Raw genomic sequence first — 14,584 nt, 5'->3', positions numbered from 1 at the left:
GGGAAAGTCACTTAACCCTGTTTGCCTCAGTTTCCTCATCTGTCAAATATCTGGAGAAGGAAATAGCAACCACTCCAGTATCTCTGCCAAGAAAACCCCAAACCCCAAATGGTCTCATGAAGAGTTGGACATGATTTATAAATGACTGACCAACAGCACTATGCTAAGCTCTTTACAAATATTATATCAGTATTATAATTTTTATTATATTAGTGGATCAGAAGTGGCTTCCTCGTTTTTCTAGGATAAACTATAAACTTGTAAGCCCTCTCAACCTCTCCCACTCTCTTACATTGTAATCCACCCCAAATGACCTCTCTATTCTCACACACTGAACTCCATCTGCAGGCCATCTCACAAGCCCAGGATGCCTTAAATCCTTACCTCAAGCCTTCATACAGTCTCTCTTTTCCTTTAAGATACAACTTAAGCCCCAGCTTCTGCCTGAAGCCTTCCCTGATGCCTCCTATTGCTAGTGCCTTCCCTCCCAAAGTACCTGATAGCAAACTTTTGGATGTGTATTTTTATTTATTTTATTTTTGTGCTTTGTTTATTTACATTTATTTGTGTGTTTCTCTTCCTACCAGGGAAGGATTTATGAAGGACTTGTCATGTACAGTATTCAGTCCATTATCTCTTGACAATTTGGTAATTTTCACAGATAAGTTGCTGAGCATGAACTTCAGTCAGCACTTATTAAATGTGTAGCACTTCATTTTGCCAGTATGACTCTGTTTGGCCCGTAATGTATATTCATTTGAATTATGATTACTTGTGTATATGTTTTATCCCCAATACTTGACCATAAGCTCCATAAAGATAGGACTCATGTCAAGTATTCCCCCAAAGCCCAACACAATGAGCTGTGCAAGATAGGGCCTTTAAAAATGTTTTGATACAATGACTATAAGCATGGTGTTATCAAAAGAACACTTAGTATAAAGTCAGCAGATGAGGTTTTCAGTCCTGAGTCTGCCATTCAGTTGGCTGTGTGATCTTGTGTCATAATTCTTCTCTAAGACTCAGTTTCCTCCTCCATAAAATGATGATATTGGACTAAATGATTTGGAAGGCCCCACCCTGCTCCAACATTCTGTGATGCTTTATGCCTATGACATGCACCTTAAGTTAGGAACAAATTCACAGCCTACGGTTAATTTTTGTACTGTTAATACAAGGTTCTTCAGTTATATAGGACAGCCACAGTCATTCGTTATTGATTCATTAATGGAACACTGATCGTAGTTTACGTAGTTTACTATTATAATTACTAATGTATCCGCTACTAAGCAGTATTGCCCAGCAAGGCAAAAGCAAGTGGCAAAGGAAGATAAAAACAGGTCAAGTCCTCTTTTAACCAGTTTTTTGGACATCAGAATAACTTTTTGTAAGCTGTTTTGAATTATATTTAAATTCAGTGCTCAGAGGGAGTACTGTTTTCTTGATTGGATCTTACTTATTGTAGAAACCTCTTTGTTCCCTTCCACCCCCCACTTCCTGTCTGGCTCTACTAAATTACTTCCTGCTTCCTACCTAGGTCTACTCTGCCCCCAGCCAAGACCCTGATGTACAAATCCATTTATAACAAAATGCCTCACTACTGAACCAAAATATAATCGAAAGATGGACTTCTGTTGAAATTGGTGGATTTTGGTGCTATATTTAGAATTTGTTGAAAGCATATCAGTAAAACACTGTTATTTTGGGCCACATACCAGCATATGGAAGGAACTTTTCTAAGAAAAAAAACCCTTATATGTTCACTACTTGAAGAATCTGTGAATCCATCTGTGTGGTTTCTTTCTCTCTACCGATATAGATCACAGACATCTTAGGTATTTATTGAGTTGCTCTGCCCCTCTGCATCCCCCCCAAAAAACAACTTCACTTATGAAGATGAATAAAATGCTACCAGATCTGACTGATCGTGGCATTCCACTCCAACTCCGTACCCCATTTGCCCCATCAGTTAACTCCAGTGGTTTCCCTTTTACCTCTAGGATCAAATAGAAAATTCCCTTTGGCATTCAAAGCCCTTCACCACCTGTTCCTTCCTCCACTTTCCCAGTCTTCTTACGTTTTACTCCTTTGTGTACATAACTCTTTGATCTAGTGACACTGGCCGCGGTTCCTTGGACAGGACACTTCATCTCCAGACTCTGGGCATTTTCATTGGCTGTCTCACATGCCTGGAATGCTCTCACTCATCATCTCTCCCTCCTGGCTCCCTTGACTTCCTTCATAATTCCACCTGAGATCCCATCACGTGTATAGCTTGTTGTACATAGTTGTTTTCTTGTTGTCTCCCTCGTTAGATTTTAAGCTCCTTGGGGACAGGGATTGTCTTTTGTTTTTCGTTATTGCCCCAGCACTTAACAGTGTCTGGCCCACCCCCGACATAGGTCTCTGCACAGTGCAACTTAAAAATTGTCCGTTTGTTTGAATTGAATTTCCATATCTCCTGACTATAAGCTCCATGAAGATTTATATTTTATATAAACCTTCTATTTCTTCTTGCACCTAGTAAAGTGTTGTGCATAGATACCAACTGTTTTGGGGATAGAATTAAATTGAATGTCTCTGTCCATTACATTGTTAGTGCCATAACATAGGGACTATGTATTTCCCTACAGTAAAGCACTATGATGTGTGTCAAGGTTAGATTTAAAAAATATGAGGAAAAATGTCCTGAGGCTATGCTCTAACCCATCACCAAGACAGAGGTGGATCTGCCCCCTTTACTGTCTGCCCCTCATCTTCCTGTTGTCTGTTTTGCGTTTAATCTGATTTCACCAGTATAAAATCACAACGTGGTTTGGTCTAGGTCTTACACGTTGGGGTCAGGACCAATAATAATCATACTAGCTTGTATTTATACATTGCTTTATTTATATTTTCTCATTTCCTTATCACAACAAATGTAGAAACTAATACTAATACAAATGGGGAAATTAATAAGGCCAAGTCACCTTACTGGTAGTGTTATCTAGATTGGCAATTCTTTGGTCTCAGTACCCCTTTACACTAAATTATTCAGGACCTGAAAAAACTCTTGTTTATATGGTTATAGCTATTGATACTTACAATGTTAGAAATTAAAATAGAAGAAAATGAAAAATATTTATTAAAATAATAATAAGCTCATTATAGTTAACATTAATATTGTATTTAATGAAAATAACTATATTTTCTAAAACAAAAAAATTAGAAGAATAGCATTATTTCACATTTCTGCAAATTTCTTTAGTGTCTGGTTAAATAGAAGACAACTGGATTCTATATCTGCTTCTGCATTCAATCTGTTTGATATGTTGTTTTATTTGAAGTATATAAAGAAAATCCAGCCTCACGGATATGTAGCTGGAAAAGGGAGAAACATTTTAATAGGCAAATACTATCTTAGTATTATGAAAATAATTTTGACCTTGAGGATCCCCTGAAAGGGCCTTATGACCCCTAGGAATCCACAGACCATTCTCTAGAATCACTATCCTAGATCATGTCACAGAACCTTCCTGGCCCTCAGTTTCCCTCTCTGTAAAATGAGAGGGTCTGACTTGTGAGAGGATAGGACTTATGAGAGGATCAGACTTGATTGGCTAATGTTCCTTTCATTTCAGTACTGAAGACTGGGAGAAAAAAAGTAGTTTTTTATTATAGAAACTCATTTTTTTCATTCATAGCTCTATGGAAACAATCTTTTGGAAGTCCAAATGAGCCTTTATGATTTGAACGTCTTCATTCAATCGTAAAAATGCATCCCTAAAATTGTTTTGGGGATTTTTTTCTTCCAGTGGGCCTGAATGTTGTATCCCTGCTGAGGAAATGAACTCTGATAGAAGCATTGACCTAATGAGAAGAAATTCTCAAGTGGAGATTAAGTTCTACAAGAAAATTTTGTCCCATGCTGCATATCACAAAGAGTGTAAGAAGTTTATCCATGTGATGGAGATAAACATGCACCAAAAGCCTGGAAACTTCTTTATTTAAACCCCATTGAAAAACCTGTGGGCTGCAATCAAAGCTAGACTTAGGGGGAAAAAAGGACTGTTCATCCAAGAAACATTCAATATCCAATGTGATAAAAGTGTAGTTTCATGAGGAAGAATTGAGGGACATGGGCAGAGTAGTGGGAACTCAATGCTTAGTCGTGTAAAATAAATGGTTGCAGCAAAAGGAGGATGCATTGCATATTAAAAAGTTTTTTAAAAGATGTAAAATGGCACAGGGCTTATTGTACGTCACTAAATTTAATTATTTTACTTTGTCCCAGTTAACTCGAACACGGCCATATGCTTATATCTCCAGTTCACATTAGCAAGTAATTATTGAGCCTAGCATTATACGAGACATTGTGGGGAATGAAAAACATAATTAAGTTTCAGAATTGGAAGAGACTGGTCCCTATTCTTGCTGCCTCAAGCCTAGTTTGAACCTTATCACCTCTCACCAGGACCATTAATTAGAATAGTAACAACTCACATTTCTATTGTGTTTTAAAATTTACAAAATGTTGACTTGGTGTGTTTTTCACAACACCCTGAGAACTGGGTAGAGCACGCATGACAGTGCCTTATCCAAGTTAGACAATATGTATGAAAGTTAGGACTTGAACCCAGGGCAACTGACCCCAATATATTTTTCTGCTATCTGGAACTATGAATCTAAGAAGATCCACAAATTCCTTCGAGTGTGATTCTGCTAAAGCAAAGCTTGTCTGGTGCTACTAGCCTGATCAGAAACCTTCAGTATGTCATGCCTCAGTGCCCTCTCAGAAAGGACCTGACAGCTACACAAGCTCATGGTTCTTTTTTTATTATTATTATTTGTTTTCAGTGTTCTACAATCACTTCCACATAGCTTAGATTTTTTTCTCCTACCTCCTCCCCTCCCCCCTACCTCCCCACTCCCTCCCTTAGACGGCATACAGTTTTATATAGGTTCTGCATGTACATTCTTGTTAAATACATTTTCACCTTAGCCTTAAACTGATTTTAAAGTTTGCAAGGCACTTTAAGTATTTATCTGATTTTACCCTCATGATAACCCTGTGTGATAGGTGCTATTTGCAAATGAGGAAACTAAGGTGGAGGGAGGTTCTGAATTGATAAGGGTCATATGGCAGGATTTGAATCCAGGTCTTTCTGATTCCAAGCCCCCTACTTAACTGTCTATGATCAGATATGTGAGTACTGGGTTAAGGGGCAAAAATTCTGCTTGTCTAGAGTGTAGTGTTTCTATGAGGTGAGGTTGGAAAGGTAAGCTTGTGGAGGGCTTTGAATGCCATTGAGAGAAGTGAAAATAGTTTTTTTAGGCAGTGGGTAGCCACTGATGATTTTTTTTGAATAGGGAAGTAATGACAAAACAAGACCAAAAAAAGATTTTTCTGGAAGTTAATGCAGACAGAATGGAACAATGAATGTGAAAGTGGGAAGCCTTGAGTGTAGTGATGTGTTCTGTTAGTATCTTTTCATCTCTTCTGGGGCTTCAGTTTCCTATGAGTCTACACTGGTTTCTAGTGTGAAGAACATTTTCTTTGGGAGCAAAGACTTCATGGAGGAGGTGAATAGGATAGGCAGAGGGTAGGTAGTTCCACAACCAAATTGGTCTAACAGAATTTGAGTCTTGAGGCCTTTACTCTGGGACTGTAGAGATGTTTGGTAAGAGGACCAGAAAACTAACTGGAGAAACTTTTAAAGTGAGCCCTTACCTGTCTGCCAGACCTTTCCTGATGGTTTTCTTTTTTTCTTTTCATTTGAGTAACCTTGCCCTTCTGATCTTATGTTACTAGCTTCCAAGGATGGATAGTAATAGTGTCAGTCACTGTTCTTTTCTGATGTCAAAAAAAATGTCATGTGAAGTCAACAGGCACATTACCTTAATTGCTTTTCCTGCCTATTAATTAAAAAAAGAAAAAGAAAACAGGATGCATTCTGATCCATTACGTTGGATTGACATTCTGATTTATGTCAGATTGTCCTCCCTTCTCCCAAGGCTGACAGTGTTGCACTATATAGCACCTCAGATAGGGGAAGGGAAAAACAGTTTGGCTAGGGTAACCAGGGAAGGCAATTAGGACTTTGACCAGGGTGTCCTAATTAAAAGGTAATGATAGCTGTTCTGTAACAGGTAGGAACTACTGTGCTTAGTGCCCAGTCAGCCAGAATAATCAGTTAAAATAGTTACCAGATGTCATGCTTCCTACCCCAGGCCATCCCCTTGTGACCTCCATACCCCAAACTCATCCCTACCTTGTCCCCCTATCCTCTTCTACCATGGCAACCTCTCTAAGAGCTGCCATTTGTTGACCCAGAGTTTTCCCACTGCCCCTTTCACACTCCTGCCAACTGAATATGACTTTAAAGAAGTTGATGAGTTGATTATTTTGTTTGCCCTGGGGTCTAGAATTGCTGGCTTGGGCTCTGGTAACCAGCATAGGAAAGACAAAGATATCAAGATCTTGGTGCATCCTATTTCCCATGCCCAGAATGACCTCTATTCTTCCCTCTGTCCTTTAGAAACGAACTTAAGCCCTAGTTCCTGTCAGGTTCCCTTGGGATACTACAATTCACTCACTAAGGGGACAAGATATTCTGACTTTAGGACACCTCAGTTAAAATGCAGATGAAGTGGATACACATGAATCTGCTTTCAACTACAAATGTGCCCCAAAATTCAAGAGATGAGGTGCCATAGAAGTATAGAGTGGGGTAGGTGATATTGGGGTACAGTGGGAAAAATGCAAAACTTGGGGGGCACCATAGACCTCAGATGAATGACCATTTAATCACTTATGTCTTGAGTGACCTTGAGCCAAAGTGCAGATTGTTGGCTAACATGAGAATACTAGAACTCTAGTGGGGAGATCAAGGGGAGGAGGAGGAAGGTTTTTCTATGTGTAAGACCTTCCCACTGTGAAAATTATTCTTGCCTCCACTTCTAACCTTGTTAAAGACTTCTCTCCCTCTCTCTGTCTCTCTCTCTCTCTTTCTCTCTCACTCTCTCTCTCTTCTGCACACACACATTTATATAACTGCTTAGAAATAAAGTCTCCATATAATACACACACACACACACACACACACACACGTATACTGACTGCTTGGAAATAGTTTAAGTCTCTCTATACTTATAGATATATAAGTACTTAGGTGTATATTTTCTATCTCTCTATAAAAGGGAGACACTTTAACTATTTCTAAGCAGCTTTATCCCCATTATCTAAGGTGATCCTCTCAAGGTAGGTACCAAAAGGATCATAGGGTTATAGATTTAGAGCTAGAAAGGACTTTAGAAGTCATTGAGTCCAACCTCATCATTTTATAGATAGGAAACCAACACACAGAGGGGTTAAGTGACTTGGCCCCAGGGTCACGTATCTGTAGAAAAATTTGAATTTATGTCTTCTTGACTCCAAATTTTCTCCATTTGTTAGAGAAGCATGAGGTTGAAAGATGTGACTTGACCCAGGTTCCGTGGGGAGTGAGTGGAAGAGCTTGGTCTAGAGCCCAAGTATCTTTACTTGGTGAGAACAGTCTTAGGGTTAGAAGGCACCTGAGAGGTCATCTGGTCCAAATATCTACCTAATTAATTAGTATTTGAGAGAACTGGGGCTATGTGCAAAGTTCCAAAGAAGCAAGGTTCCTAAGATAGTACTGGAAGAAATTCCCTTCCTTATGGCAAAGGGAGGGACTGTCAGTAGTTGAGACCTTGGAGCTCCCTGAACCGAGAGATGGCACTACAGTAATACCATATTTCCTCCTGACCTTCTTAGGACACATATTCCTTGGTGCAGGGCTGACTCAGAGAGAGGTGCCAGGGAGATGAGTCATCAGTGCCACTTCCTTGAAGCTCCTTGCTATAACCAGAAGCCACAAAGTTCCCTTCCCTCTTCTTTGTAGGGACAGTAGGCAAACCAGAACACACACACTCACACACACACACTCACACACACACACACACACACACACACACACACACACACAAAAGAGGTATTATATAATTATATCCTTCAAGATCCTACTCAAGTACCACTTTCATGAAGCCATACTTGATTACTCCAGCCCACACTTAACATTTATAGTCTTTGCCATGCCTTTTAGTACTTTATTTATAAATGTCTTTCATGAATATTTGTTGAGTTAACAAATTGAGTAAGTATAGCGGAAAAAAAAAAAAACAGTGGATTGAATGCCAAAAGACATGGGCTTTTGCATTTCTAACAAAGGATTCCTTTTTAACAAAATTCCTTTACAACATATTTATTACAAATGTATTTGCATATACTCTGTAGAATTTGGCCAGCATTACAAACAGTAGGCTACATTGTGAGAGCTAAGAAGGTCCCTTCCCTTCCCTTCCCTTCCCTTCCCTTCCTTTCCCTTCCCTTCCCTTCCCTTCCCTTCCTTTCCCTTCCCTTCCCTTCCCTTCCCTTCCCTTCCCTTCCCTTCCCTTCCCTTCCCTTCCCTTCCCTTCCCTTCCCTTCCCTTCCCTTCCCTTCCCTTCCGTTCCGTTCCCTTCCCTTCCCTCACAGTTAAGTGACTTGCCCAGAGTCATACAGCTAGTAAGTGTCTGAGGCTGGATTTGAATTCAGGTTCTCCTGACTCCAGGGCCCATGTTGTATCCACTGTGCCACCTAGCACCCTTCCCACTCCGTACTCTTCATTAAATCTTGATTTTCATTTCATTTCCCTGAACCACTTTTTAATTCATTCCAGCAAACGTTTATTATCTGTTATGTACAAAAGTTAGCTATGGGATTGCGGCCAGAAAGTCAGCCTAAGAGACAGCAAGATTTGACCTCAAGTTCTGTCTCTGGCATATAAAGTCTGGGTCACTCTGGTCAAGTCACTTAATCTCTCAGTAGCCTGCCCTAGATAACTTTCTAAGGTCAACAAGTCATAGCTGATCTGCATGGGTAGAGGGAGTTCCTCTCCTGAGAGTTCTCTATACCAAAGAAATTACAAGTCTGGTCTGAAACATGTCTTCGCAAAGCATAGCTAACCTCACAGAGTAGCTGTGACAATATCACTTTGTGTATAAGGGGCTATGGAAATGTGAGTGTGCAGAATGCTGGGTCTGGAGGCAGGAAGACTCCTCTTGCTGAGTTCAAATCTGGCTTCAGACACTTGCTAGCTATGTGATACTGGGCAAGTCACTTAACCCAGTTTGCCTCAGTTACCTCATATGTGAAATGAGCCACTCTGGTATTTCTTCCAAGAAAACCCCAAATGGAGTCATGAAGAATTGGACACAGTTGAAAAGCAACTGAACAACAAATGTTTTTTTTCTCTCCGTCCCCTAATATCCTGAGGAAGCAGTGTAACGGAGTGGAGAGATTACTTCTTAGCATGAGGATCTAGGTCCAGAACCTAGCTTTGGTGGGTACTCCTTTTGTGACCGTGTGCTGCCAGTGACTGAACTTCTAATTCTCATCACCTGTAAAAAGAAGAGTGATGGTTCCTAGTGGCTGCTGCTAGCACAGGGCCTTTGATTCGGAAGTTGGGGGGCTGTTCTTGCTGCATCTATATTATAGTTAATTGTTTACATATCTCATGAGACTGTTAGTTCCTTGAGGGTATGGACCCTATTATGTTAGTTCAGGATTTTCTCCTCTTTCCCTTCATTCCTTTGCCATTTGTGAATAAATAACATTTGACTGAGAGTATGAATGGTGATATGTGGGGTTGTAAATAGTAGAGACTGGGTGGAGAGAGGGATTAAATAAGAGAGGGGGGAGGAGAGGCAGAAAGAGAGAGAGACAGAGAGAGAGAGGGAGAGAGAGAGAGACAGAGAGAGAGAGAGACAGAGACAGAGACACAGAGAGAGAGACAGAGAGAGACAGAGAGAGAGAAGGGAAGAGAACAGAATCTGGGGAAGGAGAAAAGGAGGGAGAAGAGGATAGGAGAGGGCTAAAGGAAATGGCACATGGAAAGAAAAGGAGGACTCTAGAGGTTTTGCCTTCTTGTGAACAGGGCAGATGGCACCGAAAGACTGAGAAATCTCTTGAGATTCATCGTTGGCTTGGCTGAAAAATGGCAAACTCAGAGCTGGAGAGAGCTGTGAAGAATGGCTATAAGCCAGAGACAGTAAAAAGCTCCCAATGCCACTTCTCTCCTCTGACCAGCAGAGAGTAGCAAGTGACAGCTGGGCTTGGGGAGGGGTAGGATTTGTGGGAGCAACCTCTAAAATGTGCAGACATCTTTGGGACCAACAGTTACACTTTCAAGGGTTTTTCTTTTATTTTCCTCACTTTAATACAATTCCTCTGTAATATTTTGAATTGCATTCTTGTAAGTGGAGAGCTGGTCTCAGGGTAGGATGGAGTAGTGGCATGACTCTTTTTCCCTAGGTTTTTTGGGTGGAGTCAGTAAGGGAAGTGAGAAAATCACCATGGAATATGCTCAAATCCTTCGAGTTGCAAGAGTTTCTCATGTAGAAGTTACACTATTATTTACCTTTGTGCCCCACAACGGAGAGAAGCTCCTATCTGATGAGGACTCCACTGCCTTTTACCAAGGTCAATTCTGGGTAGCTTAATAGCAGACGGTAAGCATACCACACTTGAGAAAAAAACATTGATTCCTCTCAGAAAAGAATCCTAGCATATATCCTGGTGATGTGTGAACAGTTTAAGGGGAAACAGGAGAGTTGAAAAAGCAGAGAAGATGTTGGAGTCATTCCTTGGGCCCAGTACAATCCTTGGAATGAACATTTGTTCCAGTGAGTCTCCCAGGTTTGGTGGCATTTTCATAATATTCTGCATTGTATAGAATGGCTAGATTACAGATGCCACTCAGCTCATAATTAAATGAGGTAGCAGAAGAACAGGTGTTCCTGTTTAATTAAAGAACACACTGCTGGTTTGGTCCAAAGAACGTGTCTTACTCAAGTCCCTAGGGAGAATAAAGGGATATTTTTTTTTTGAGAGCTGGACTCTCAATTCATCAGCTGAACTTCTGGAATTCTAGGTTCTCACATTTGGAGAAAGGAAGAGGAATTAATACCCACTTGGACTATTGCAAGAAGCACCTAATACATTTTCTCTCATCTGCTTTTTCCTTTACAATTCATACTTCATGCAACTTTCAGAATACTTTTTCTTACACATAAATCGGGTGATCTAGCTTACTAACATTCAAACTCTTTTGTTTGGCATTCATAGACTTCCACAATCTGGCACCATCCTAGCCTTATCATGTTAAATCTCTTCCATATATTATTCTGTATTCCAGCCAAATTGCACTACTCTCTCTCTTCTCCTTCCCCACTAAGTGGCCCCCATCTCTGAAGCCCTAAAACATGCGTAGAACTCTTGGGTCTTTGTGCCTTTGCTCACATTTTTGTCTAGGTCTGAATCAGTCAATCAACAAACATTGAATAAGCCTCTGCTATTTGCCAGACACAGTGCTAGGTGCTGGTGATACACAGACAAAAGTGGACCATTCCCTGTATTCAAGAGATGTGTCTATATAAGAATATATATCATATGGATCATTTTTGGAGCAGAGGGCATATGGCTGGAGGGAACAGAAAAAGTTTCATGTAGAAAGTGCTACTTGAACTGATTCTTGAAGGAAACATAGCAGTGTAAGTAGCAGTGATGTGAGAATGGCATATATTTTAGGTATAGGAGATGGCCCGTGCAAAAGCAAGGAAATCAGAGATGGAATGCCATATGTGATGAACATTAAGGCTAAATCACCTGTAAATAGCCAAAGGATATGAATAGGCAGTGTTGAGAAGAAGAAATCCAAGCTTTCACTAGCCATATGAAAAAATGTTCTAAATCACTAATAATTACATAAATGTAAATTATAAAACCTCTGAGGTACCACCTCACACCCATTAGACTAACTAAGTTGGCAAAAAAGAAAAATTACAAATTCTGGAAGGACTGTGAGAAAGCAGGTACTATTGGTAAAGCTGTAAACTGGTTCAAACATTCTGGAAAGCAATTTGGAACTATGTCCAAAAAGCTGTTAAATTATGTATTCCCTTTGATCCAGTGATACCACTGCTAAGTCTTCAAAGGAATTCAAAGAAAGAAAAAAGGACCCATATATCAAAAAATAGTTATAGCATCTATTTTTGTGGTGGAGGGTGTCCATCAGTTGGAGAATGGCTGAACACGTTATGATATGTGAATTTGATGGAATACTATTGTGCTATAAGAAATGAAGAAGAGAAGCATTTCTGAAAAAACTGGGAAGACTTGTATGAACTGATACAAAGTAAAATGAGCAGAACCAGGAGAACAATTTATACAGTGACAATAACACTCTCATGACAAACAACTTTGACTTAGGAATTCTGAGCAACACAATGGAACCAATCATAGTTGGACTCATGATGAAACATGCTGTCTACCTTCTGTTACAGGGACACAGAGTGCAGAATGAAGAATTGTTTTGACATGGCTTAGGCAAGAATTTGTTTTACTTGAGTATGCATATTTATAATAGATTTTGTTTTTCTTGCTTTCTTAATGAGTAAGGGAATGGGGTGGTGGGAAGGAGATAATTCAGAACTGAAAATAAAATAGAATTTTAAAGCAGATAAGTATATTAAAAATAGGGATAGGGATATATATGTATATAAATACCAACCAAATACAGAATGATGGTGGGGATGGAAGACTGTCAACAACTAGGAAGATTATGATGGTCATCAAATGGGAGGATTCCTTGAGATAAACCTTGAAAGAAACCAGTGATTGTAAGAGCCAAAGATGAGGAAGGCATTGAAGATAATGGCCTGTGTCAAGAAGATGGGAGATGATGGAATAGAATGGACAGAGAACAAGTCTTTCACTTGGTTGGAAAGTAGAATGTTTGAAGAGGGGAATAATATGTAGTAAGTCTGGAAGGAGAGGCTAGAGTTAGATTTCGAAGGGCTTTATATACCAAGCAGAGGAATCTGTGGTTCATTAACAGAGAAATTTGTATTTTATCCTAGAAGCAATAGGGAGACAATTGGGCTTTGTGAGGAAGGGAATGACTTGGTCAGCTCCATACTTTAGGAATGGAATTTTGGGACCTTGTAAAGGATGGATTGGAGAAGGGAGAAATTGGAGGAGGAAGCCTAATTAAAAGGCTTAAAAGGACAGGGCTGAGATGTCAGAGCATCAGGAAGAACAGCCAAGCTTTACCCTATGACTCCTTCACATAGAATAGAAAATGTGACAGACTGAGTCCTAATTGGGAAACCTAAGTAAAAAAAATCACCATGAGTCTTTTTTCTAACTCAGGTCAGTGAAGAGAGACAAAGAAGTTTGTAGACACTGGGGATAACAGTTCTAGAGGGAAAAAAATGAAACGAAAATGAGAGTTATGAAAGAAAAAAATGTTAAGGGGAATTAACAACTTGGAACAGGAGATCCAAAATCTTATTCAAGCAACAAATTCCATAAAGATCATAATATAAAAAAAGGAAGATGATGACTTCATGAGGTAATAAGAAATATTAAAACAAGTTCAAAAGACTGAAAAAGTAGAAGAAAATATAACTGATCAGGAAAACTTTTCAGTGAAGAAAGAATTTAAAAATCTTTAGACTACCCAAAAGCTATAATTTAAAAAAGAGCTTAGATATCATATCTCAAGAAATCATAAAAGAAAACTTAGAACTGGAGAGCAAAGTAAAAAATAAAATTCACTAGTCATCTCCTAAAAAAACACTAAAAATGAAAATTCTCAGGGGCATTATAGCTCAAATCCGTATCTTTGAAGTAAAAGAAAAAGTACTGCAAACAGAAAGAAAGGAAGAATCCAAGTATTGAGGAGCCATAGTCAGGTAATATATGATTTAGTAGTTACCACAAATAAGATCAAAATATTCAGGAAACCAAAGGCTATAGGTTTACAGCCAACACTAATGAATCTAGCAAAATTAACCTATGGCAGAAAAATAGTCCAATGAAATAGAAGACTTCCAAGCATTCCTGATGAAAAGACCAAAGCTGCATAGAACCTTTGAAGTACAAATGCAGGAGTCAAGGAATCATAGAAAAGTTAATGTGAGTGAACAATCACAAAAAATTAAACTAGAACCAACTATGTTTGTTATTCTATTATAGGGGCATGATACATTGATCTTATTACCGTCAGAGGTCATGGAGGGAGTCTAATTAGACAGATGGTCTAGAAATGGCTCTGTTATGTTTTGATGGTCTTAAAAGAAGAATGGAAATGAAGAGGAAGAGGAATACTGCAAGGGGAGGGGAAGGGAGAGGAGCAAAGGAGAAAATTATCTCATATAACTGGGGTACACAAGTAGAAGTTTATATAATGAATGAGGAACAGGTAGGGGGAGCAGGCAGTACTTGAACCTCATTCTCATCTGCCCTGATTAAAGGAGGTCAGAATTCTTACAGTTCAATATAGAACTGCATTTCATTCAACAGCTAACCAGGAGGAAAAGGGCAGAAGGGAGAAGGAGAACAAGAGGAAGGGTAGATTAAGGAAGAGGTTAGCTCTTAGCAAAACAAACTCTAAGCAGGCAGAAACTCTGAGCAGATTAAAGAATTGGACATTGAAAGGGTGTTCATCAGTTGAAGAATGACTGAACAAGTTCTGGTATATGT

General features: G+C 39.4%; 1 protein-coding gene across 3 annotated transcripts in view; it reads left to right on the top strand.

Moving 5' to 3' along the window:
* TRMT44 (tRNA methyltransferase 44 homolog) overlaps nt 1-14,584 on the top strand; it is a 164,242-nt gene that overhangs the window by 50,452 nt on the left and 99,206 nt on the right. The window contains exon 12 of one of the 3 annotated variants that reach the window (XM_072620126.1): nt 3,795-8,364. The exons of 1 other annotated variant lie outside the window; for it this stretch is intronic. In XM_072620126.1, coding sequence (XP_072476227.1) covers nt 3,795-3,829 — 35 coding nt within the window. In that variant the 3' untranslated portion in view covers nt 3,830-8,364. Of the gene's footprint in view, nt 1-587; nt 1,161-3,794; nt 8,365-14,584 lie in introns of those variants that run through there. One more of the 3 variants, XM_072620127.1, reaches the window with a different exon arrangement.

The sequence above is a fragment of the Notamacropus eugenii genome, chromosome 6 (genome assembly GCF_028372415.1).
Source record: "Notamacropus eugenii isolate mMacEug1 chromosome 6, mMacEug1.pri_v2, whole genome shotgun sequence".
NCBI lineage: Eukaryota > Metazoa > Chordata > Mammalia > Diprotodontia > Macropodidae > Notamacropus > Notamacropus eugenii.
This window is presented reverse-complemented; position numbering and strand designations above follow the sequence as displayed.